This window comes from Ruditapes philippinarum, unplaced genomic scaffold (genome assembly GCF_026571515.1).
Source record: "Ruditapes philippinarum isolate M1 unplaced genomic scaffold, ASM2657151v2 ctg758_1_1_1_1, whole genome shotgun sequence".
NCBI classification, from domain to species: Eukaryota; Metazoa; Mollusca; class Bivalvia; order Venerida; family Veneridae; genus Ruditapes; species Ruditapes philippinarum.
The window spans coordinates 106567-131251 of record NW_026865780.1 but is presented as its reverse complement, the minus strand read 5'-3'; the positions used below and the strand labels follow the sequence as shown (position 1 = coordinate 131251).

The 24685-nt window shown below is 32.4% G+C and overlaps 1 protein-coding gene across 1 annotated transcript in view; it reads left to right on the top strand.

Annotated features, from left to right (window-relative positions):
* LOC132730300 (roundabout homolog 2-like) overlaps positions 1 to 24685 on the top strand; it is a 186374-nt gene extending 161689 nt beyond the window's left edge. Inside the window, exons 11-28 of the mRNA XM_060716193.1 lie at positions 2775 to 2996; positions 3676 to 3765; positions 4026 to 4210; positions 4825 to 4975; positions 5419 to 5549; positions 5937 to 6180; positions 6576 to 6691; positions 7054 to 7219; positions 7406 to 7592; positions 8208 to 8269; positions 9669 to 9868; positions 11365 to 11458; positions 15826 to 16780; positions 17069 to 17199; positions 17858 to 18052; positions 19057 to 19293; positions 21434 to 21603; positions 22064 to 24685. Coding sequence (XP_060572176.1) covers positions 2775 to 2996; positions 3676 to 3765; positions 4026 to 4210; positions 4825 to 4975; positions 5419 to 5549; positions 5937 to 6180; positions 6576 to 6691; positions 7054 to 7219; positions 7406 to 7592; positions 8208 to 8269; positions 9669 to 9868; positions 11365 to 11458; positions 15826 to 16780; positions 17069 to 17199; positions 17858 to 18052; positions 19057 to 19293; positions 21434 to 21603; positions 22064 to 22078 — 3551 coding nt within the window. The 3' untranslated portion in view covers positions 22079 to 24685. The remainder of the gene's footprint in view (positions 1 to 2774; positions 2997 to 3675; positions 3766 to 4025; positions 4211 to 4824; positions 4976 to 5418; positions 5550 to 5936; positions 6181 to 6575; positions 6692 to 7053; positions 7220 to 7405; positions 7593 to 8207; positions 8270 to 9668; positions 9869 to 11364; positions 11459 to 15825; positions 16781 to 17068; positions 17200 to 17857; positions 18053 to 19056; positions 19294 to 21433; positions 21604 to 22063) is intronic.

The following is a 24685-nucleotide window of genomic DNA, read 5'->3' as shown; positions in this document are numbered from 1 at the left end:
TTGTTTCCTACTTATATTAAGTTAGAAAATATGTACAAAGCATATTAACAGAAGAGCTCTATTTTTTCAACATCAGATGTGATTCCTGTGAAATCTTTAATTGGAATTAAGGAAATGAAAAAGAAAAAATGAAAAGATATAAAACACTTCAGTAAAACTGTAAGGATGCTATTATAATTCGAATTCATATTACACTCGAAAATTTCAAAAGAGAAAGAAGGAAAAAACAGATCGTTTAGCACCGAAGCCGCCTCCTTGTTGAGGTGTTAGGACAGCTGTATGCTATGATATGATGTAGTGTTTTAGACAGTTTTCACGATTTTTTTTCACAACATTCGAGTTAATTTTCTCTGAGTCACGTTCCTCATCATTCCTCATCCCGCGTTAAAAAAGTTAATTATATGATTTCTTTATATCAGGGTAACTGGTGGCTTCTGTGATTATAATGTTTATATCTGCTGCCAAAAGTTTATTTTTGAATTTAAAACATACGAGGCAGAATTTGTTATCTTACGGCATTTTTGTACTCGGGTGAGATAAATAAATTTGTCAATTATATAACGATTAACTTTTTATTAATAATGTTAATTTTCACACTTTTTAATATCAATGCCCTTCTAGCGTAATAGTAAATGCTCTGCTTTGAAAGGAATGAAAACAAAATTACTGAAATATGAAAAATTTAAATATTTAAACATGAAATTTTTTTTTTTTGGCATAAGAGATTAAGTATATTCCTACTCTTTTTTTTTTGACAAAACTGTTGAAAATTCATTATATCATTGTGAAATTTATAAAAATTGTAGAGATATCAATTTTTTTAGGAGCATTTGGCAATTTAAAATTAGTCATATACGGAACATATTAAAATATCAAATGTAATATGTAACGATACTCTGTTATTTGATTGACTATGACCAAAACTTTGTTGTTTTTTATTTTGTGAAATAACAAGCAGGCCCCTATATTTGTACAGTTGGGTACAAATCCATCAGCAAAAACATTACTGGCTCTTTTCAGATTTATTTATCATTATGCACTTACTAAAATTTCGCACCCCGCTAATGAAAATGAGATGTAACGTCACTTCGTAAAGCATGTCTGCACGTGTTTTACAAGATTGAAACATTTTTGTGTGTAAATTGCTTCATATTTATGTGGGTTTTATGTGTTTATAGCTTATGAGCGAAACCATTCCTCACGTGAATGTATGATTTTATTATTTTCATCGTGTGTTTGCCATTGAAAGTGTTGTTTTTTTCATCAACTTTTTTCTATTATTCTATAATAATCAGAAAAGTACACGTTTTGAGAGACACTTAGAAATGTTTCTAAAATTTTATCCAGGAAGATAACAAATTCATTGATAAAAATATTTTAAACTTATACAGGATTACAAGGAAATTGACAGAGAATCGAAAAAACACATGCAAGATTTTTTTCTTAAAGGCCCATTATGCCCGTGACATAATTTTTATTTCTCAAAAACTTTTTTATTTTTACTATATTGCAACAGTTCTCCAAATGTTACTCTGAACTCATTTTTACATCTTTTGAATGATTTGTTACTTTTAAAATGAGCTATCTACTATAACAATAAATATATAGGTCTATTGAAAGTTTTTTATTTTGCACTTTCTTTTATTTTCCTTTCCTTGCATTTTGGTTGAAATCAATGTTACATTTGAGAAAATCAAATTTAGTTTTGTGTCTTCACGATTTTCATCACTTTTATTGTTTTTGCTTTGTTGTTTTCTATTCCTATTGTATTTCTATTAGTTTATTTTGCACCCTTAGTTTACCTGTTTTTCTATATTTTGTCTTTATTTCTTTGCTTTTGAGAGAGACTTGGAGATAAAAAAAAGGAGAACAATGAAACTATTTGAATTCATTAGATCTACACTTGTTAAATTTTTCCTTACTTTTGTGGCTAGTAAAAGAAATTAAAAAAATAAATTCCTACAATGCTTACCTTACTGGAGCCAGAAGCGATTAGGGTTTTCCACCAGTAAAGAGCTAGCCCAGCCTGTACATCCATGCAGACTGAACAGGCTCTATACTGTTGGCTGACTAACTTCAAATTTCATCTAAATATCACATAAATTGGTAATGAAGTTTAAAAAGATGAAATATTGACATTGAATTAAAGAAAGTAAAGCAGGAGGAAAAAAATGTATTTCTCCGAATTTTCAATGAAAAATATACAGAAATATTCATCTTCATTTACTTGTTTTATAGAGTTGTACATTAGATATAGAACATTTATAGTATAAATATTTATCACCTTTTTCTGCTATAATGTCTAGACTATTCAGCAATAAAATAAGTCTGGATAAAGGAAGGAAATCTTAACTCTTGCTTTTTATTTGATTGATTAGATTGTTTATTGATTGGAAAAGAAAATCAAGTTGTTTGTACATCTGCTATTTTACTAGGAGTAGAACTTGATTGTTATTTTATTCAAGAACAAGTTCCAAAGATCTTACTGAAACAATGTTTTGTTTTGGAATTGATTTTATTACAAAAGGATTTTGAAACCAATCACTATTAAAAGCTTTAACGAAAAAATTATAAATTACAGAAACTGTCAGTAGGGTACAGTATTTTGAAGATTTTATTAAAAACAAATGAGTAAGAGAAAAAACTTAAGATAAAAAGCAAGGTTTTTAATATCTCTAAGTCTCTTGCATTTATTCTTGTATACACAGCTACCCTGCATGATTGTAACACCCTGTACATCCCTTAACATCTTCCATTTCTGGCACACTTTTCAGAGGAGAATGACGTTATTTTTCCAGACAATGACCTTCGGCCTCCGCCGATCATCAGGTTCGGACCAATCAACCAGACTTTGGAAGAAGATGCTGTAGCTCTGTTACGTTGCCAGGCAACCGGAGATCCAAAGCCAATCATCCGCTGGTACAAGAATGGTCGCTCACTGGACAAGAAGGATGCTCGCTATTTGTTGCTTGATTCAGGAACCTTGCAAATTTCAAGTATGACTTTGATTAGATCATATCGTAGGCTTGATGTGAAATGGTTATAACTCCATCATTATGATATATGAGTATACAGCTGAACTGCATCAAGCTCTTGAAATTCTTCACAGTTAGTATGGCAAAAATGGAGTGAATAGCTTGTGTAAGACATGCTTATAGACACCATTAATATGGCAAAAATGGAATGAATAGCTGTGTTTAACATGTTTCTAGTTGATTGATAAGCTGAAAACATGATTGCACAAAAAATCTTCAAGTAGGCTATATCTGCTTTTTCTTTTCACTTTGGCACAAACATAGTTTTGTGAATTGCAAACAATGAAACACTTGGCAGATGAAAAGTTGGCGATGAAAAAAGGTGTGAATTTTATGACTAGAACTAATAGGCCCTTCATTTGTGGAAATAATTACTATCTAAGTTACATTGTTCATTATGAGATATTAGGGTGCCATTTTGATTGAATATTATTTGTTAAGATTAAATTCTCTTGTAGCAAAAGAAATAAATCTGCAACAGTTTTTCTGATTTGTTCATCTGAGAAAAATTTATCATTGCATTTTCAAAATATTTGGCGCCAAGTGGACTGTTTCATTTTTATTTATTTCATCAAAGAAATGCAAAAAAAATATGTTTATTACAGTTATCATTTTGATTTTTTTCTTCTTTCCATTGCAGGTTTGAAAATTTCTGACTCAGGCAATTACATGTGCAAGGCTGGTAGTGAAACAGGGGAAACAACTATGTCAGCAAAATTGATTGTTGAATGTAAGCATTTACTTCCCTTGGTATTAACAAACGATCAAAGAATTCGAATGGAAAGTTCTTCTTGTATTTGTTAATGTCTATTTGAATCACTGTTTTGGGATTCAGTTCAATAAAGTCATAAGTTTTTACTTCTTTAATAATAAAAGAATTGTTATATCCGTGAGTGTTTATTTTAATCATTAATTGAGGATTCAGTATTGTGTATTCAGTTAAAAAGAAAAGTCACAAGTTCTTAATTTATTTCTTCTTTATGTTTGTAGCTGAGGGGAGGAGTTTTATAAAAACTCCGCCAGATCTTACGGAGTTCCCGGCAGCCCCTGAGAAGCCTATTGTTAGTGATGTTACAGACACAAGTATCAGGTTGACATGGGAACTGATCAGAAACACAGGGGCATCACCTGTTGAGTCATACCAAGTAGAGTACTTTGCTTACGGTCTGTCAGAGGTAGGATTTATATTCAGTTTATTCTTTTATTTTTTCACATTTTTATTATAAGTGAAGCAGAAAGGCTGGTGGTTCTACACAAGTCCATTGTCTGGTCCGAAGTGAACAAGCTTAAAGTGTCAAAGGAGCTTAGAATACCAACAAAACCTTAACTTTTCATACCTGTCCATTTTGTCTAAGGTCAGAATTATGGGCTGTGGCTTAAATGGGTTCCAAGTTGCTTGTAATCAATCAGTAGTAAAAAATGATATACTGGTGCCTCATGTTTCCAAGGTACTTTCATGTAAAACACACACAATTAGAGATTGAATAATAAAATTCTAGAAAATGTCTATAAATGAGGAAGGAAAGACATGCTAATTAAATCAGATTTAAATCCATTTAATGTTTACATTTGGAGATCATGTACACAAATCTAGGTGGCGTCAGAGATTGTTTATACCAAATAACTCGAAATTATGGGTAACACAGAAATACGAGGCAAGAGTGTAATACAAAAATATGCTCTATTATCCTTGGATGCTTATTTAGGCTTATCCACTATTTGTTATTTCTTTTAGTTATGATTTATATCATTGATTTAGTTTTCATCATGTGTCTGTTATATCTTATAGTCGTGGAAGAATGCCGGGGACAAGTATACTGAAACTGATGTAATCATACAAGGATTGGTTCCCAACACAACTTACATATTCCTTGTGAGAGCAATAAACAGCCATGGAAAAGGGGGACCCAGCCCACTGTCTGAGATTATTCGAACACTTGGTAATTATAATTGTTCATTATTCATCTTAATTTCATTGGAATTCAAGAACATTGGTAATTCAAATAAGTTAACATGTTTCATTTAATAATAAATGAAAAAAGTGTTAACATATTTCACCTAATAATAAATGGAAAAAAAAAACAACATTTATCTTTAATTTGAATTTTTCAACAAAGAGTTGATGCAGAACTGAAAAGGACTTGTTCCTGGTCTTTTACTACCTTTTATTGGGAACCAAGTAACATTGTATTTGTATTTACAAGATTATATTATCAATATGATAAAGTTGAACAACTTGAAATATAAATTTTTTTGCAATCTAGTTCATTTGTCATGGCGTAGACCTGGCCTTATTATTATTAGTTAGACTTACTGTTTAACAGAGAGTGAAGCCAGTGTTGTAATAACTATATTTTGATGATATATAACTATTTTGATTCAGACAAAGGACATGATATGGTACCAAAGGTAAACCTTCCTGTGGATGAAATTAAAAATAGGTTACGGGATATTCAAGTCTCCTTGCTACGTGGTGGAGCTGTTAACTCCAGTGCTATCAGAATTAGTTGGATGGTAAGCGAAAACAGGGGCTATAACTCTGTTACTAAACTTTCCAATCTTTGTTTAATTCCAGGATTTTTATATTAACTTTTATATGATAATGTAACAAACATTTACATATAAAGTATTTCATCATTGAATTATCAAAGCTGGATACACTTATATAAGTGGGGTGGAGTTTAATTAGTAAAGTGCATTGAAATCTCTGTAGTTAAATTCATTTGCAACCTATTTTATTTTATGTTTGCTTTTCATTTACGTATATCTTTGGGAAAAGTTTATAATGACAGTTTAAGAAAATTTGTATTGAACTAACGGAAAAAGTTTTTTTTTTAAGTTAAAAATCAGAATCATTTTCTATTTTGAGATTATTTTAATTCAAAAAGAATTTGTTTTTAGGTGAACAATGAGAACAAGGTTGTTACAGGATTTGTGGTCCAGTACAGGCACATCCTGAACATGGGTGACCGATTTGACCATCGATACGGTCAAACTGTGATCAAACGTGTCCCATATAGACCTTTGTCACATATCATTACTGGGCTAGAGAGTTATGAATATTATGAAATATGTGTAATGGCAGCCAGTGACACTCTGACATCACCATGTAGTAAACCAATGAAAATACAGTCTGGTGAATCAGGTATGACATACAGGTTTTGAAATTGATATAATTATTTATCTAATTTTGATGAATCTACTTAAACTAATATTTGTCAGGTTTTTAGCTTATACTTTGTATTAATATTTACATTTACTTACCTAGACTTCAGTGTCTGTATCCATGTCAAAGTCATTTCGGGTCCATTATTTAAACCATCCGCAGGCTTTAAGAACCCATTGAGTTATTGTTTTAATAATATAAACTTGACACACGTTTAGACAATGGGTACATAACTCTGACATGTATTTTGATATTGTTATGTCCCCTTATTTAGCTTACAAGATTTTAAAAGTTTGGCACTATTCAACTTTAAAGTTTGCAATTTGTTATATGTTGTTTCTGCTTCTGAAGTCCATGTGTCTTTCTTGTTACAGTTCCAACACGACCACCAAAGGATACTGTTATACAGAGAATAAGTGACTCGGAAGTTATAGTGAAATGGTCTGCACCCGATATAGAGCACCGGAAAGGGGAAATCATTGGTTATCAGGTATAAATAAATTTATTTACCTCTGCATGATGAAAGTGCGGCAAATATTATCTTCTGCATATAAATCAATATGTTATTTTTTTATAAAATTGATAAGTCCAGATAAGGATTAGTGTGGTAATAACTTAAGGGACTGAAATGTCACTTTGAAATACCGAAAAAATCAAGATACAAAATTAAAGAAAAAACAAATATATTTTAAAGAAGAAAAAAAATCGGGACTTTCAAAATTGGCTTGAGATAATGAGGAAACAAGAAAAGTGATGTACAGGTAATGATAGTTGAGTAAAATAAGCTTTATATAATCCTTGAAATGTCTTAAAACACAAAATGAAAATTTAATTCCATTGTTTTCTCCACAGATCAAGTGCAGGAGCGAAGATGGTGTACACAACTGTAGTAAACACACAAATGGTTCCACTTATGAAATAAAAATAGAAGGACTGGTTCCCGGTGTAAACTATAATATTGAGATAGCAGCACAAACACAGAAAGGCGTCGGAAAATTTAGTTCTGCTCTAACTGTTGGTAAGTCAGAAAAACAACTTGCAAAAATGTAGAAATAATGCCAAAATCAACAACAATAAGTGACAGATAGTATGAATTGTTTATCAAATAAAATGAGTTTTATTTATGTGTATTCCAGGACCCAATGTTAATTTTAACAATCCTGGTTACCTGACCTAACATTGAGTTTAATTATGCTGTTTACAGGGCCTGATGATAATCAAATCACAAAGAAGGCATGGTTTATTGGTATGATAGGAGCATTGGGTGGTATCCTGTGGCTAGGATTGTGTATATTTACTGTATGGTTATGTAAGAGTAGAAAAAGGAGGAAAAAGTTGAAGGAGCAATGGTATACTGGTGGTCCCAGAACAAGTGACAAATCCCAGGACAGGTGAGACAAGTGTTTTTGTACACTAATTTACTATATTGAATGAAGTTGTAAATCTAATTAGGAAATAGAATACAGGAATATATTTAGTCATGGTAGCTTGCATGATTCTTTTAGTGCTCAACTCTAAGCCTCCTGGCTGCAAATATCATTGTGCTGTCATCAATGTCTGCACTGTTCACGATTCAATCAATATCTGTATTTAAGTTTCCCCTTAATATAATGAATGATCTTGTCCATATAAGATATCTAGCTTGGTAGGGGTTATCGATAGAAAAGGACACAAATTTTGACTTTACTAAGATGAAAATTATGGCTTGCCTGATAATCATTTATATTTCATGCATCATTTGAAATGTGCATAAGCACTTTTGAAAATCTGTTACATTTGCCTGGCAACTCCAAATATTCTCAATAGGAAGCTTTTCAGGTAGTTTACAAAAATGTTTATGGTTCTACCTTGATGCCAGAATCTGCCGGAAGTTATACCTGACTGATCTTGCTAGTTGTTAAAATGTGAAAGTGTAAATGTTGGTTACAACTTTTCTTTTTAATTTGCTTATTATTGAACAACATAATGCTTTATTAAATAATGATTGACTCATTTGATAATTTCAGGAATGGAAGTGTTGTTAGGAAAGGCTATGGTGTTAAAGATGGCAACTTTCAGGATACTAATGGTAAGGAAATTTTATTAGTCACATGACTTAGCAAAAGGACAAACTGGTTCTTGTTAAATTACATTGTAATGCCATTACTGATATCAAGTAATGCAAAAATTAAATTTTTTATTCAATTTCCTTGAAATGAATATTGAATTCATTTAAGGTTTGAAAATATTGAAATCTCTGTTTTATCAGAAGAGAGTCTTAATAATGTAAATTGGCACAAATATCAAGTGATACTTAACAAAAAGTCTAGACTTGAAAACTTTTGGTTTTCAATTCAATAATTTATGACAGAAGGGAAAAAGAAGGCAGACACACTCTTGAAATACATTATGGGTAATCTTGAAGAGTACTATAGATAATCTAGAAATGCATTATGGGTAAAGTATAAGGATAAGGGGAAGAGCCATAAATCAGAAAAACTAATTTAAAAATACAATGTTTTTCCCACTGGTTAGGCAAACTAATTAGCACTTATTTGTGGAAGACAGTTAGGACACTAGAGATGCTCTTGTGTTAATTAAGAGTTGATTACTAACAAATGAATTTAATGGTTTACAAAAAAAACCAGGGAAGCACTTAGCATTGTACTAATAGGACATGAGAGAGTTACGGTTACAAATTATTTATAAATGATTTAGAGAAATGTGTTGCATAATTTGGGGGTCTTGATATAGTTTATAGAAATGGTTTATGTAGCTGTAAACAATGGTTAAAAAAAGTGTTTTATGAAGCTGAGAATTTGTGTGACAAGCATTTTATGACATTTTATCTTCTTTTTTTTTATCCCTTAAAGATATACTATGCTCAATTTTGATATTAATAAATATTGATATTTGGTACACAGTCTCTTTGTAAATATAGAATAAACATGTTTTTACTTCACTCAAAGTAGGTATGTCCTGTTTAAAATTCTACACACCATAGGTGGTCAGAATATGAATACAGTATATAGTGTCATTAAAAAAAACAACTGGCAATTTTTTTAAGAAAAAAAACAACTGCCTGTCCTGTAATAGGGAACATGACTTCAAATACATAGTTTATACATTCTTTTATTCAAATTAGACATATTCATTAAGAATTTGATAGATGTCAGTAACTTCTGTGAGTAGAATATTTTATTCAAAGGTAAGTATAGTATATCTTTAACATGGAACATACCATCTAAAGTTTAAAGGCTTTTAATGTCAATATACAAAAATTGAGCTACCAACAGTATCCAGACTGGTGAGATTAGACAGGTATACAGGCTACCCTGAAAAAAGTGGCTCTATACTGGTGACAAAGGATGATCTCTTTCAGTTCAAGAAGGTTAAGTGTTACAATGATTACAAATGATCGTTATTTTATGAAAATGCGTTACTATTTTAGATGGCATTTTATGCAAATGCATCATTTCTATTTTAAGATGGCAATTTACCGCCGGAGTACAACACGTTATTACAGCAGTCACAACATGAGAGTAGTGATAACCAGTCGGATACGATGTATAACATGGCTAACCATCCTGAAATGAAGACGTTCTATCAGCAGTCCGGTCCTGTGACCCCTTATGCCACTACGGCACTGCTGCAGGCACAGGCTCAAGCACAAAACTCAAGAAAAATGGTAATAGCTTGATATGTAATTGGTTGCTGTTGTTTATTTGGGTGCAAATAAGGAATTTATTGACAGATAATAATGTGTACAGTGTAACTTCCGAATTCCGGAACTTCTGAAATCCGGAAACTTCTAAAAACCGAACAATTTTTTCGGTCCCGATTTTTTCCCTTCTATTTTCTATTAATATAATACTTCTGAATTCCGGAACTTCTAAATTCTGAATTCCGGACGATATTTTCGTAAAATTAGAGTCAAATCAAGGCAATTTTACCTCCAAATACCGGAAATATCCAAAGGTGTGAAATACATCGTAAATCGAGAATGTTTACCCTGCAGGAAGATTTAATCTCCCTATCGATTGCTTACTAATTAGCGGTGATCGTGTAATTTGACACGCGTTAAAATCACAAACTGAGAAATGGTATGTTTGAAGCACGGATTTATATTACGTAATATAAATCCGTGGTTTGAAGTGATGCGGTTAATCAAAGTAATTTACGGTGGTCAGTTAATTTGAAGTGTTTATTAGCGGATTAAATGACAATTAGTTGGGACAATGTATGCATCAAACGTCTTTAGGGATTTTATTGCATTAAATATTTTGTTGTAATAATTAATTAACTAGCATCAGACGATATGTAAGTTTATGCAATTAACAACATTTCTACAAACTGATCAATTGAAATTCAAAAGCATTTAAAGGTAAGATAAAAATGTATTCTTTTCATCCACATCTTTATCTTGCTTGAAAGACTATCATATATGATATTACAGTAATGGCAACATCTTCCTTGACATTAAGTGGTATTACGTGGCATAGTCTTGTCCACATTATCATAAACCTCTGAATTCCGGAAACCTCTGAAATCCGAACTTTTTGACAAGTCCCATGGGTGTTCGGTTTTCGGAAGTTACACTGTAATATAAGAAAGGACACATATATATCCTTTCTATCAGTGACTGTACATATGGATTTGCGAAATATCAAATTTAAGAAACTTGTATGATTAAGATGGATTTAGATCTGCAGTCAGCATGTTGATTAAGGCCATTTCGCTATCATCATTAGTGTTCTTTCAAATTAGTAACACTACACTGAGATAATAGTTCTTATATAATCATTACAATAATAGTTCAATTAGCATATAAACTTTACATGTTCATCGCCTTATATACAATGGCTTAGTTACATACAACATGAGAAGAACATGAGCATTAATACAACAACATCATGTGACACTGTGTAAAACCTGTTATATTAAGATGTGTCTGACACAATTATCTATGACAAAAACTACACCCAAAACTATTAAATTGATACACTGATCTGAATTATCAGGGTAAAAAAAATTATCCTGCTTATTTTCAATAAGTAATGTTACTTTAGGATTTGTGATTATGCACATTAATTCAGTACAAGATAAGTATTTCAACATTTTACATCAGTTTTCATATTCCTTCTTCCAAAGAAATTAATCATTGTTGTTCATTTTTTTTAACAGTCTGGTGAGCAGTTGTTTCGTCCAATTAACCCAAATTGTAAACAGTATAGTGGTGGTTCTGGGGACTCTGCCACTGACAGATCTATCACTACAGGTAATTAGTGTACCTAATGAGATAATAATTATTATATTTTACATCTTTAAACTTAATACAAACCTAATACTTGTTAGAGAGTCCGTATGTGTTTGATTCATAATGATTTTAGCAAAGTGAATAATACATTGTGTAGTGATAAACATTAGTGTGTAAACTAAAACTTGGCGATTTTAAGATAAATTTCCAAAGATTAACTTTTGTTATTATAATAACCTTTTTTGTGTTTAATTGATGTTAAACATAGTTGTATTATAATAAAGATGTAGCATTAACAGGATTACATTATAGAGAATGTGTCACAGCACTTGTATGTGACAGTTAGGTATAATGAGATTTTACAAATTAACAAAAAAAAATTGTATGGTAAACTCCCATAATGTTGATAAGTAAATGATATTTTAAGAGGAAGACATCATAATTTTGAAAAACAGTTTCATTTAATTTTGTATGTTTTAATTTTAGAAAATTACATTGCAAGTTATCTTTTCTTAGAACTTGACCTTTACTATAGCTGTCAAATTAGATCTATTAATATTTTTACATTACTGCTAAAGTTCTTATCTATATAAGATCAAAATTAATGTCTGTGGCAAAATTATACATCACTTAGTCAAAAAAAAAACAACAAAAAAACAGAATTAAGAATTTATAATTTTTATAATAGACGTATCGATTGAGTCCCGAGAACCGAACCGGAGTTCTGCAGGAGATAGTGGACATTTGTCAGGTAGCGCCCTCTGCTTCATTCTGCAATTATCTTATATATGCCGGAACTTTCTTTCCCCCCTGCCTTGCATATTGCCAAAACTCGCCATTTTCCTTAAAAAAGTATAGAAATGTAGCCCTCAAAATATCACGCATCTCTAGTCTTAAGCAAAATTGTGTTATATTTATCACTTGTTTTCTGTCTGTATAACACATAATTGCTTTTCACTATTGAAAATGGTCACTTCTGCTTGCATTCACCCCTGCTTTAAAATAGATGATGGAAATTAGATTTCTGATTTTGATTTGTGTGATTTTAATTTGTGTAAATCGATATGAAGAGACTTTGACCAACTTAGTTCTCTTGATTAAGGTGTCCTGTGGTAAAGGTGTCTGCCTCTCAATCCAGGGATAGAAGGTTTGAGCCCTTACTGGGGTAACTATAGTGACTATTGTATGACACCAGTGCTGATTAGTTCAAGACAGTGGATTTGAATAAATGGTTTAAAAAATCATTAAGCTTATAGATGACCAGCTTGGTTAGCTCAGTAGAAAGAGCATTTGTTATCCAGGAATCATTGGTTTTAATCTTGGGCAAGACAAAATTTGTCCATGACAATTGGTATCAGACATCAAGTCAAATGGTCAGTAGTCTCTCTCTCAGTGCTGATTTAGAAATCAGGTGGAATTAGTAGGCCATCACATGTGAAAGTTTGGTTAATAAATGGTTAATATCCAGGAAAAACAGTTAGGTGAACTTACCACTTAGATATGACCAAGAATGTGTTTAAATCAGTGTAAAAACCAGACAAACAATGGCGTGTCCTTATTATAACGTAACATCTATAGAAAATGCATATAACTTGCAAGCTAGAAACTTTTCTAAGGTCTTATGGTGCTTGATTTCTACTAGTTAAATTACGCCAGTAGGACTAGGCATATTGTCTTAAAGTCTGTGTGTAGGTCTTTACTATAGTTATGTTATGATGAAAAGTTGTTCAAACTTTTGAATATTGTTTTTTTTCTCCATAAACAATGTTAAGTGAATGATAGTTATTCAGACTCCATTTATAAAAGTTTATAAAGTACATGCATTGTTTATAAACATGTAAATGGTTTAGAACAGAGTAGTTTTATGGTGGTGTGTGGAGTTTTGAAAGCATGTTTGCAGTGTTGAACCCTTACATTACAAAGAATATCTTCCAAGTTGGATAATAATTTTAGGGAAAACAAATTTACTTATTTAAAAGACAAAAATTTGTAACCCTTCTCAAGTTAACTACTTTTAACACCATTAAAGTGCAGATTCTTTCTTACTGTGCCTGTTTGCTGCTTTATAAGGGGGGGGTACACTGTGATGTGCCTCATTAAGAAAGGAGAAGTCAGTGTGCTTTATTGTTTCATCCCATTATCCTAGGATATTATTAACAGTTCTAATTAAGTCAAAGCAAGGCTTTTGTATGGAGTGTTACTAACAATATAACTTACATTAAACTAGCGATTCTCGCCACAAATATTGAGCATAAAAGCTTATTATCAAACATTTATACAGATGATGAAAAGTTACATGATAGATTGAATTCTTCTAATTATATACCATGCGTTTCTTCTGGTGACTTGTTACAGAGTTTGCAGAAAATGTCACCAAGTGAGCTCTGTAACAGCTACCAGCAGCAAGTTACTTGACGAATTCAGTCTAATATGAAACAGTTTCTATCAAGTGATTTTACAGACTCAATTTTAAAACCTTTTCATATATCTTTAACAAAGTAGTCACAAGAACATGTATAATTGAAATATGAATAATAAACCCTTATATCTAATGCCTTTCATTACAATGTTTTATGTAATGTTTAATCTGAAACTCTGAACTGTTGGAGACAAGTAAATTTTTAGCTCGACTATTCGCAGAATAATCGAGCTAATGCAGTCACCCATTTGTCGGCGTCGGCGTCGGCGTCCCTGTGGTTAAGTTTTTGTATGTAAGCTGGTATCTCCATAACTACTGAAGGGAATGGATTGAAACTTCACACACTTGTTCTCTGTGATTATCTAAGATGATTGGCACAAGTCCCATAACTCTGATTTGCTTTTTTTCATAATTATGCCCCTTTTTCGACTTAGAAATTCTTGGTTAAGTTTTTGTATGTAAGCTGGTATCTCCATAACTACTGAAGGGAATGGATTGAAACTTCACACACTTGTTCTCTGTGATTATCTAAGATGATTGGCACAAGTCCCATAACTCTGATTTGCTTTTTTTTATAATTATGCCCCTTTTTCGACTTAGAAATTCTTGGTTAAGTTTTTGTATGTAAGCTGGTATCTCCATAACTACTGAAGGGAATGGATTGAAACTTCACACACTTGTTCTCTGTGATTATCTAAGATGATTGGCACAAGTCCCATAACTCTGATTTGCTTTTTTTCATAATTATGCCCCTTTTTCGACTTAGAAATTCTTGGTTAAGTTTTTGTATGTAAGCTGTTATCTCCATAACTACTGAAGGGAATTGATTGAAACTTCACACACTTGTTCTCTGTGATTATATAAGATGATTGCCACAAGTCCCATAACTCTGATTTGCTTTTTTTCATAATTATGCCCCTTTTTCGACTTAGAAATTCTTGGTTAAGTTTTTGTATGTAAGCTGTTATCTCCATAACTAATGAAGGGAATTGATTGAAACTTCACACACTTGTTCTCTGTGATTATCTAAAATGATTGGCACAAGTCCCATAACTCTGATTTGCTTTTTTACATAATTATGCCCCTTTTTCGACTTAGAAATTCTTGGTTAAGTTTTTGCGAGTAAGCTTGTATCTCCATAACTACTGAAGGGAATGGATTGAAACTTCACACACTTGTTCTCTGTGATTATCTAAGATAATTGCCACAAGTCCCATAACTCTGATTTGCTTTTTTACATAATTATGCCCCTTTTTCGACTTAGAAATTCTTGGTTAAGTTTTTGCATGTAAGCTGGTATCTCCATAACTACTGAAGGGAATGGATTGAAACTTCACACACTTGGTCTCTGTGATTATCTAAGATGATTGGTACAAGTCCCATAACTCTGATTTGCTTTTTTTGCATAATTATGCCCCTTTTTCGACTCATGAATTCTTGGTAAAGTTTTTGCATGTAAGCTTGTCTCTCCATAACTACTGAAGGGAATGTATTGAAACTTGAAGAGTTTGTACCTTTTCGGACAATTTTATGTATTCATATAGGTAAGCATTATTATACTCAATGAAACACCCTTGTGACAAATTTTCGAATAGTCGAGCGTTACTGTCCTCCGACAGTTCTTGTTAATTAAATATTTGTCTTAATTTTGATGTAGAAGGTTATTCCATTGATTAGTTTAAAAAAAATCACTTTTGCTTTTAAATGCTGTATAATGCTATTGGAAGAATTCTCTTTTGAATGGTTTGCAAACTTGAAAACAGATAAAAAACAGTGTTTTTATACACAGAGTGTTTAAGAACCAAAATTGACATAGAATACACTTCTATATATGATGTTTTTAGAATAAAATTCTGAAAAAAGAAAAGAAGAAATTTCCAGAGGACAAGTATAATTATCTGCTGATATTTAATGTTATATTTATTTTACATGCATTCTTTCAATTAAATGTTATGTTAATCTTTTATAGATGAGAATGGTATGCTGATAAAGCAGCTAAGGAAGCCAGGCTATAGACCAGGAATGCCACCACAGAACCAGCCTATAGTTAACTGGAACGATGTCCTGCCTCCACCACCAAATCACCCTCCTAGTGATGGAGAGTATTTGCAAGACGATCAGCTATATTCGGAGATACCAGAAGACCGAGCCAGAAGTCCACTATCACCTGTCTCGTTGGCACAGATGTCAGCTTGCTCATGTCCAGTGTCGCATCCTCACCAAATGCAAAATTTTAGCCCCGGGGCTTATTCTGATAACTGTAACAGGTGTATGTCATTAAGAAACTTTGAAAATAGGCCCTACTCTCCGCAACAACTTGCCCAGATGCAGAGACAGCATGTGTTACCCCCAAATATTTCAAGAACCCTAGGTGCCCCTCCCCGAGGAGGTACACAAAGAGGAGGGACACCGGTTTATCTTCATGGATATTCACAGCCGTGGGATTCTCAGCCCCTTCCAAGAGGACCGTACGAGTATGACTATGCCCAAGTACCGAGGGAGGACGGTTATAATTACACCCAACCTATCCAGGATGGTTTAATTGATAGAAATATTGATCCTAATGACTCTTCTGTTATACCCTATCACGGGCCTCCAAGAGACTTTTCAAATATCCCTGGTGGGCCTCCAGGGAATTATTGTGAAGGGCCGTGTAGGGGTCAAATGAATAATTTAAATGCTAGTTACCATAGAAATAGAGGTGATAATACACAAGCTCCCTATTTGGAAGGTTATAAGATTGATTCACCACCTTCAAGTTCTAGTGAATATCGTGTGTGTAATAGTGGAGGAAGTTCAGCGGGTTCAGCTAAGTCTAGAGGTGGAATGAAGGGACGGTCGTCCTCGGAGGGGAACGACTTGAAGGACAAACAGTATCATGTTGGTCCTGAAACACAGTGCAGACCTTTGATGTACCATTCAAGGTATTTACTGTTTTTGATCTTATCTTTATTCATTGATTTATTACACTATTGTATAAAAAGCTCAAATTAAAATAATTTATTATGTAATTTTGCTGTTTCGTCTTAAGTTCTCAATATTTTACTTACATTTTGTTCCTATAGAATATATTAGTTTGATTGTATTGGTAGCTTTTAGATTATACATATACATATAAATATCTAACATTTAACATAACAATTATAATGATAAGCAAGGAAGTCAACTTTAAGTAAAGCAAATTTTCAGTGGTTCATTTGAACTGATTTCAGGTCAGAGAATTCACCTCCTGGACATTGTATGATAGATGAGGGGTACTCGAGGAATGCTGATTCACCAATATCAGAGGATCCTGATTATGCTGAGGAGATAGATAATGATGTAGACAGAAATAATGAGAGAGGTATGTGAACACTTCTTTTTTTTGTTAATTTTGATGGAGGAGATATTGGTTACATCATAGCAATATTTGGAGATTTGTAGCTTAAATTTTATATGTGTTATTAAATGGCTTTGAATAAGATACATATACTTTTTGACTCATTATTTAGATAAAACAATAGATATTCATCACATGAAGAATTGGTTGGTAAAATACAGGTTATCATTAATAATATACATTGTTATATTGAATATCAAGAAGTACTGCATTTATTCACCAAAAATGTGGGGAATTTTATTCTAAAACTGGCAGTATTTTATTACAAGTTCCAATTCTCCTGTGATCCTCTTATAAGACTAGGTGTATAAACTTATGCTCTAAATTGAAGGAAAAAACATGTCATATAAGAGAGTAAATAAATAAGATAAATTATTATCTACTGATTTCTAGCCGCATGTGTTCAAACACTTAAGGGGCAAATCGTTGTTTTCTTGAGCAAGAAACCATACACTCATTGCTCAGTACTGGTTGGTTCAACGAACAGATTCGAAAGTGTCTCTATAAGCTTATAGCTTCTCACACACAATCAAACTAAAAAAAAAATTGTATAAACCAAGGTATATTATGTAAATGTGTCTTAGGCAGACAATAATACGTTACTCTCCTTGTCTATTTATAGATTCCATGGTAGCTAACTGGGAGAGCCAGGAGGACTGCAGTGAACTACATTCCAGTTCCAGTAACGTATCAGAGGAAGGTGACAACCAGTTCCTGAACGAGGAAGACTTTGCTAGTGCTGTTGCTAGAGCAGCAGAGTTGTCTGGCCTAACTGTAGTGGGTACCACGGTCAGTGACCCAAATCCCAAACAACAAGGTAAATGCTTCAAGTTCAATACAAAGGTTCTGTAACTTACTCTCTGTTTCCATTCATGACTCATTCTGGAAGTTAACTAAGTGAAAATACTATGAACCTTTGTCTGTATAAATACTAAACCAGATTTGGTTAGGGCCCAGTTACACAGACGGTCGGTCCCCAATCGGTCATTTAATTTTAAATTTACTCGCTGTAATGATCGGTTGTCATGCGTGATTTTATTTCTGGTTTTCTGTGTAAACGGCCATCGGTGACAGACAGCAAACTCAAACGGGAATTAGTCGATGATTAAATGCTGAAATACTTTTGGTTTTTATCGTTTGTAAATGGGAGCCAAATCGGGCGTAACGCTGATTAATCGGTGTTTGATAGCTAGTCATCAGTGGTTAAACACTTTCCGTCAGATATGGCCGGTGATTCATATTTGGTTATCTTTGTCCGATCGGTGATATCGGTGATTAAGAGCTTGCATATCTCGTGATATAGGTTGCCGTCGGTAATTTTTAAAATATTTTCACCGATCAAGAATTTTAAACGTGTTTAAAAATCCCAATCGGTAATTTTTCACCGATGAAACTTATCTTTCCCCAATAGCAGTTGATAGGTGGAAAACAGGTGACCAATAGGTGATATCGGTGATCAATACGTTGTCATCGGTTCACTCCATAATTTGGCTAAAAAAACTACCGATCAATCACCGATGGCTCTGTGTAACTGGGGTGTAACCTAAATTCTTAGTGATTGATACTTCAAAAACCTAATTTAGATTGCACAAAAAAAATTGCAAAATGGTCCATTTTAAATGCAAAGCAAAGTGATCCATTTTGATACAAACAACCAAATAAACTTTTTGATTGAAATATTACTTTAGGGATTTTAGATTTATCTTTACCACATTTGTTTCTCTTTACATGCCAAAAAAAAAATGGTCTCAAAGTTTGATACTCTGAACTTGTTTTGTTATAATGAAATTAATTTTTTTTTGATGTATAATTATTATTTAGGGAAGAAAACAAAGCGGCATCATCGGCAAGCTCGGCCTATAAGTCCTGGGTACAGTACCGACAGTAATTACGGTACAGCTGACATACCACATAAACCGTATCCCAAGTCACAGCGTCGGAAACAGCTCGCTGAACAGGGTAAACTGAAAAAGAAGGGAGATAACACTAGCAACAAGGATGATAGTTCTAACACGGTAGACACAACTAATGAAATTCCCTCCCCTGATACTAAAAATGGTAATTAACATGTTTTAATCTATCCTTTGCATTGGTTTCCATTAATATTATATGTTGTAAAACTGGACTTGCTCTAAATCTGTCAGTCACATAATGAAAGATATAGTGAAAATGAATGTCGTTTAAACATATAAAAAATTTCATAGGACATTGTTACGCATTTAGGAGATTGTATGTAGAAGTTTAGGAAATGGTCAGTTATAACTGCTTCTTGGAATTATGAACTTAATATATTAAATTTAATGAAAACGTGTGTAAAGTATCATATTTATTGTAGGATATGAACATGTTGCTGAATTGAAGTTATTTCTGTTTCATTATAGTGATTGACTTTCTTGAACAAATGAGTCCATAACAATGCCTTGTTAATGTGGGGAACTTACACTGAAATGATAAATGTTGTAATGTAACTAACAAACAAACTCTTTTTTTCTGTAATTTGAATAATCATGTGGGTAAAGCCATCTGGTTAACTCAATATGTTGATAATTGGACTGTGAATCAGGCAATATGGCTTTGATTTCCGGTCTTTGATTTTTATCTTTTTATGCCCCCACAATGTGGGAGCATATAGCGTTGCACTTGTCCGTCCGTCCGTCAGTCCGTCCGTCAGTCCGTACGTCCCGAAATCTTGTGAACGCAACTCCTCTTAAACCGGATGGCAGATTTTGCTTAAACTTACAGGGATGAACAACCTTAATGTGTAGATGGTAGTAAAGGAAGGAATTTTCGCTGCGACAAAATTTAACAGAATTATGGCCCTTTGTTGATTTTTTCACTAGATACTATGTAGAAATTTTGTGAACGCAACTCCTCTTAAACCGGATGGCAGATTTTGCTTAAACTGACAGGGATGAACAACCTTAATGTGTAGATGGTAGTAAAGGAAGGAATTTTTGCTGCGATCAAATTTAACAGAATTATGGCCCTTTGTTGATTTTTTCACTATATACTATGTAGAACTTTTGTGAACGCAACTCCTCTTAAACCGGATGGCAGATTTTGCTTAAACTTACAGGGATGAACAACCTTCAGGTGTAGATGGTAGTAAAGGAAGGAATTTTCGCTGCGACCAAATTTTACAGAATTATGGCCCTTTGTTGATTTTTTCACTATATACTATGTAGAAATTTTGTGAATGCAACTCCTCTTAAACCGGATGGCAGATTTTGCTTAAACTTCCAGGGATGAACAACCTTAATGTGTAGATGGTAGTAAAGAAAGGAATTTTTGCTGCAACCAAATTTAACAGAATTATGGCCCTTTTTTGATTTTTTCATTATATACTATGTAGAAATTTTGTGAACGCAACTCCTCTTAAACCGGATGGCAGATTTTGCTTAAACTTCCAGGGATTAACAACCTTAATGTGTAGATGGTAGTAAAGGAAGGAATTTTTGCTGCGACCAAATTTAACAGAATTATGGCCCTTTGTTGATTTTTAGTTTTCAACTTGTGGCACATGTAGTCCAAAAAATATTTGACCTAGAGTCATAATATTGACAGAACAGTGGCGTGTGGGGGCATCCGTGTCCTATGGACACATTTCTAGTTTCTTACTTGTTTCCTTCATCTGATTAACATTATACATATTTTATGTTTCTTTTTTTATCACTTATATAATTTATGTTACTTTTTGCTTTTACCTTTTAAGTTATATGTCCTTTGATTGTGAAAGTTTACCTTTTACCCTTCCTTTATATATAGATATAATGTACTGTGCTTTGTAAATATTTTATCTGAAAATGAGAAAAGTGAAAATGTTTCAGAGAGATTTAGAAACAATTTTCTTTTGTGGCAAATATCTTTTGCTCATTATGAATTTAGTTGTTTTCAAACATAAACTTTTGTAATATCTTAGTATTTAAAAAAAACAACATTTTATACACATTATACTCTTACATAAAAAAGTCAAACAAAAGCAATATTCCATTATTTTTGTCTCACTATGACCTTATTGTGGAATACAAACAATAAACTATCAACACCAGTATTTGGAGAAGTATACAATTAACCACATGTTGATGTCTGGCTTTGTAATAATACACATTACAAATATTAAAGAAAATTGGTCAATTTAATTCGATGAAATTATGAAAGCATGAAATTAACCCAATTTGTCCATATCTTATATTTGCAGGGTCAGAAAAACACGGGTATATCAACCCCTTACCATCCAGCCCTGCCAAATCAGAAGTTCCCTCCCTTTACAGAAGCCACAGATCACCAGGGGGAGGCACTGGACAAGAAGTTCAACAAAATTCTGGGAATACTGGAAACAAACTAGGAATGTTTAACTTTGGAGATGATGTAAGATTTTTAAGAAGTAATAAAGTGAAAAAAAAACCAGCAATAATGCATGATTGTACAATTAGGATAGAGAAAAATTATTGTTACATGTCAGGAAATTTAGAAACTTATTACTGAAATACATGATTTAATAAAAATATTTTCCACAAGTCATTTTGTCATCATTTTTCTGTATCCGTGTGTAAAAATTGTTTAGGAAAAATAAACAAAACATGACAATAAAAAGGTGGGTGGGGTTTCACTATGAATTTGAAAGTGAAATTACTTTGTTAGTATATGTGTTTACTATTGAATGTTCAATAAATCATGCACACATTGCCTGCTGTTTGCAACCTACATGTACTTTTAGAAATTATTATCTGTCAAATTGAACAGATTAGACACAGTATAATTATCTATATATTTAGACACAATAACATTCATTTATACCTAATAGTTTTCATTTCTTGTATTTTTACAGATTCCAGTTGTCTGATATAGGGAGAGTGTTTAGAGATGAGGAGAAAATACTCAATAGTTATTTCACCAGAAGAGATTTAAAACTCATTTCCTGTTGGGAATTATGGGTTGAAATAAAGGGAGACAACCAGACTGACTTTCCATGGAAGATTATTGGAAAATGAGTTGTTCAGCTTTTCCCAGAGATGAGAAAAAAATCCCATACCATTTGAGTAGCAACATGTGTAGCAGACGACATATTTGAAAACTATGCTGAGACTTTATATGTCAGTGTGTAAATGGTCCAACTGGTTTATACAGATAAAATGGCATAATTTTGTGTAGAAAATTTTGAAATATTAGTTGTAAACCAAAGAGTATAGTATTGAATGTACTAAATTATTTATTTCATGGTCGATTGAGTAGAAATCCTGCCATATACCAAAAAAAATAAAGACTTGTAATATATATGAGTATTATATGATATAATGTCAAATTGAAATCCTGTGTAGATGTGAAATATGGGTCAGTGTGCTCTATACAAGGTTGTGTTAAAGAATCGTAACTTTAGCCAAGAACTTTAGCTAAGTACTTTAACAGAGTACTTACGAACTTTAGAACATTACGGGTTACACATTTCTCTGTTACTCCATTACAGGCGGTAGAATTTGCCCGTCTGCAAGTTATTTGTATGTGACTTGTCTGCAAGTAATGTGTAAATTGTGTGCTTGCAAGTAATGTGTAAGTTACTTGTCTGCAAGTTATATAAACGTTTTGTGAAAGATAAAAGAGGAAATTAGAATTTTTGTGGCATAGAATAAACGTTAGATGCTTGGGAGGCATATGGGGCTCAGTTATAGTTTCTTGACACAAAGTTAGCAGAGCCCACTTGCTGAAGATGGCAGGTTTTTGATATGAAAAGTGAAAGCAGAAGTAATAGTATGGAGCATGTATTCAACATGTTGATTGATGTGTGCCGGAAAAGAAAATAACCATGGATAACTGTGATACTGGAGTGGTTGCAGAGCAGCCATTTTATATAATGTACATGTATGTAAAAAGGAAACTTTATAAAATGTTTGTGTTCTATAGAAGACTGATAAATGTGCTAAATTTGCTAAGTTTATGATTTTATGTAAAGTTTTTGATCTATGTTGAGTCAAAATATTGTATTTGACTTTTTTTTGTATTTTGGCTATATTCAGCATTGCTTACTGTAGTCGGCTATAACTCTGTACTTGTAGATATATGTACCTCAGTGCGAGGCTAATATTTCTGATGATTTATATAATATATACATGTACATGCAGTAACACCAGTCTCAACTGGGTCTAACTTACAGTCTAAGCTTTGTTTTCTGTTATTCTGTCTGTTTAAAGCCAGCATTTGAAATGTCTGCTAGGAAAATGTGATAGTTTTTGTCACATATATAAGTTCTCTTTTGTTAGTTTGAATGAAAAATTTCATTGAAAACAAGAGAGGAAAGAATTAATCTGACAGAAAGCAAAATTTTAATTTGTAACATTTTTAAGAAGCAGTAGAAATTTTTTTTACTATGTTTTGATGGTGGGTGTCAATCAAGTTACATTTCAAATTTAATTTTATAACTATAGATTCTTTCATATGAATTAGCTATCCAGCTAGATGATGGAAGGTGGCACCTGGGGTCTCCCTCCACCAGTTAAGCTAGAAAGTCACCATATTATATTTACAGTGTGGGTATGACTGAAAAAAAATCCAATATCGAAATTATGTTCTGTAATTTATATTCTGTTATTTCATCAGTGTAAGAGTTACTGCCATCCATAGTACATCTAGCTATGAAATTTCTTCATCTTTTTAAAGTTTGTTCCACCCTGAACTTCTTTAATTCTTCTGCTGAGCTTATTTTTTTAAACAAATTTAAAAAATGCTGCTGATTCAAATTATTTTAAATAGCATTATTTTGTTACATACCATTATTATGTATTGTATATGTCCATGTACATAAAAAATCTCATTATTAAGAATTTTTTAGATTAAACTAATGGATTGAATTTCATATTTAAATGTAATAATTATCATTTTATAAATACTTCATTTTTATACACCATTGATAAACTAGGATTTTATACCATTGAGATGTTATGGTTGAACACCATTGTAAAGCAAGGGTTTTACATAATAGATATAGCTAGGATTTAAACCAGTGTGAAAACTAGGATTTTTATACCATTGTGAAAGCTAGGGTTTTTATACCATTGTGAAGTTAGTTGTGAAAGATTTGTATACAGATCCCTAAATTAAATAGGTACTAACCATATGTTAGTTCTGCTCAGTTTTTGTTTGATTCATCTTTAGGTACAGATAGTCAAATGTGTATTATGTCCGTAAATAAGATATATTTTTAATGTACTATAGAATGAAAAATATGTTACAAACCTTTATTATATAAAAGTATGATGCTCTTATAAATTTTTATTTAGTGAAGGGATTCGAAATTTATTCTCAATTTTTGTTTTCGTATTTTAGCGGGGACTTCTAGCTTTTTCTTTGACAAAAATGTTATTTTAAACATATCTAGATATCTAGTTAAGTGTAGCAGTCAGTGTCGTTTTATTTGTAAGCTCTGTTTTAATGTGAATATTATGTCAAGAAAACCAAA